The sequence below is a fragment of the Fulmarus glacialis genome, unplaced genomic scaffold (assembly GCF_000690835.1).
Source record: "Fulmarus glacialis isolate BGI_N327 unplaced genomic scaffold, ASM69083v1 scaffold40289, whole genome shotgun sequence".
NCBI lineage: Eukaryota > Metazoa > Chordata > Aves > Procellariiformes > Procellariidae > Fulmarus > Fulmarus glacialis.
In genome coordinates this window covers 846-1,183 of record NW_009233331.1, presented here as the reverse complement: position 1 = coordinate 1,183, position 338 = coordinate 846, and the positions used below count along the sequence as shown (strand labels likewise).

Sequence of the window (338 nt, the reverse complement as noted above, 5' to 3'; positions counted from 1 at the left end):
GTCCTACATGATCAGCGCCGATATGGCTCACGCTGTGCACCCGAACTACGTGTGAGTAGTCTGAGCAGTGCCGCAGGCCAGGGCAGCCTGCCCTGCTGGCTGGGGGGACATATCCCTGTCATTCCTCAGGGAGTACAGACAGGACAGTCCTTGTTTCGGCAGGGAGGGAGGGCTGTCGCATGAAATTCCTGCTTCTCTTTTGCAGGGACAAGCATGAGGAGAATCATCGTCCGGCCTTCCACAAGGTGAGGGCAGCCCTCTGCTTTGGGCTGGGACGGGTGCTGTCCGTCTGTCCTGCAGTGCTGTGAAACACCCAGCCGCTCCCTGGAGCTTGGTCC

General features: G+C 60.1%; 1 protein-coding gene across 1 annotated transcript in view; it reads left to right on the top strand.

Moving 5' to 3' along the window:
- Nucleotides 1-338, top strand: part of DNPEP (aspartyl aminopeptidase) — a gene marked incomplete at both ends in the record, with an annotated part of 3,308 nt that overhangs the window by 2,535 nt on the left and 435 nt on the right. Inside the window, 2 exons of the mRNA XM_009585291.1 lie at nt 1-51; nt 206-245. The exon at nt 1-51 is cut by the window's left edge and continues 3 nt beyond it. Coding sequence (XP_009583586.1) covers nt 1-51; nt 206-245 — 91 coding nt within the window. The remainder of the gene's footprint in view (nt 52-205; nt 246-338) is intronic.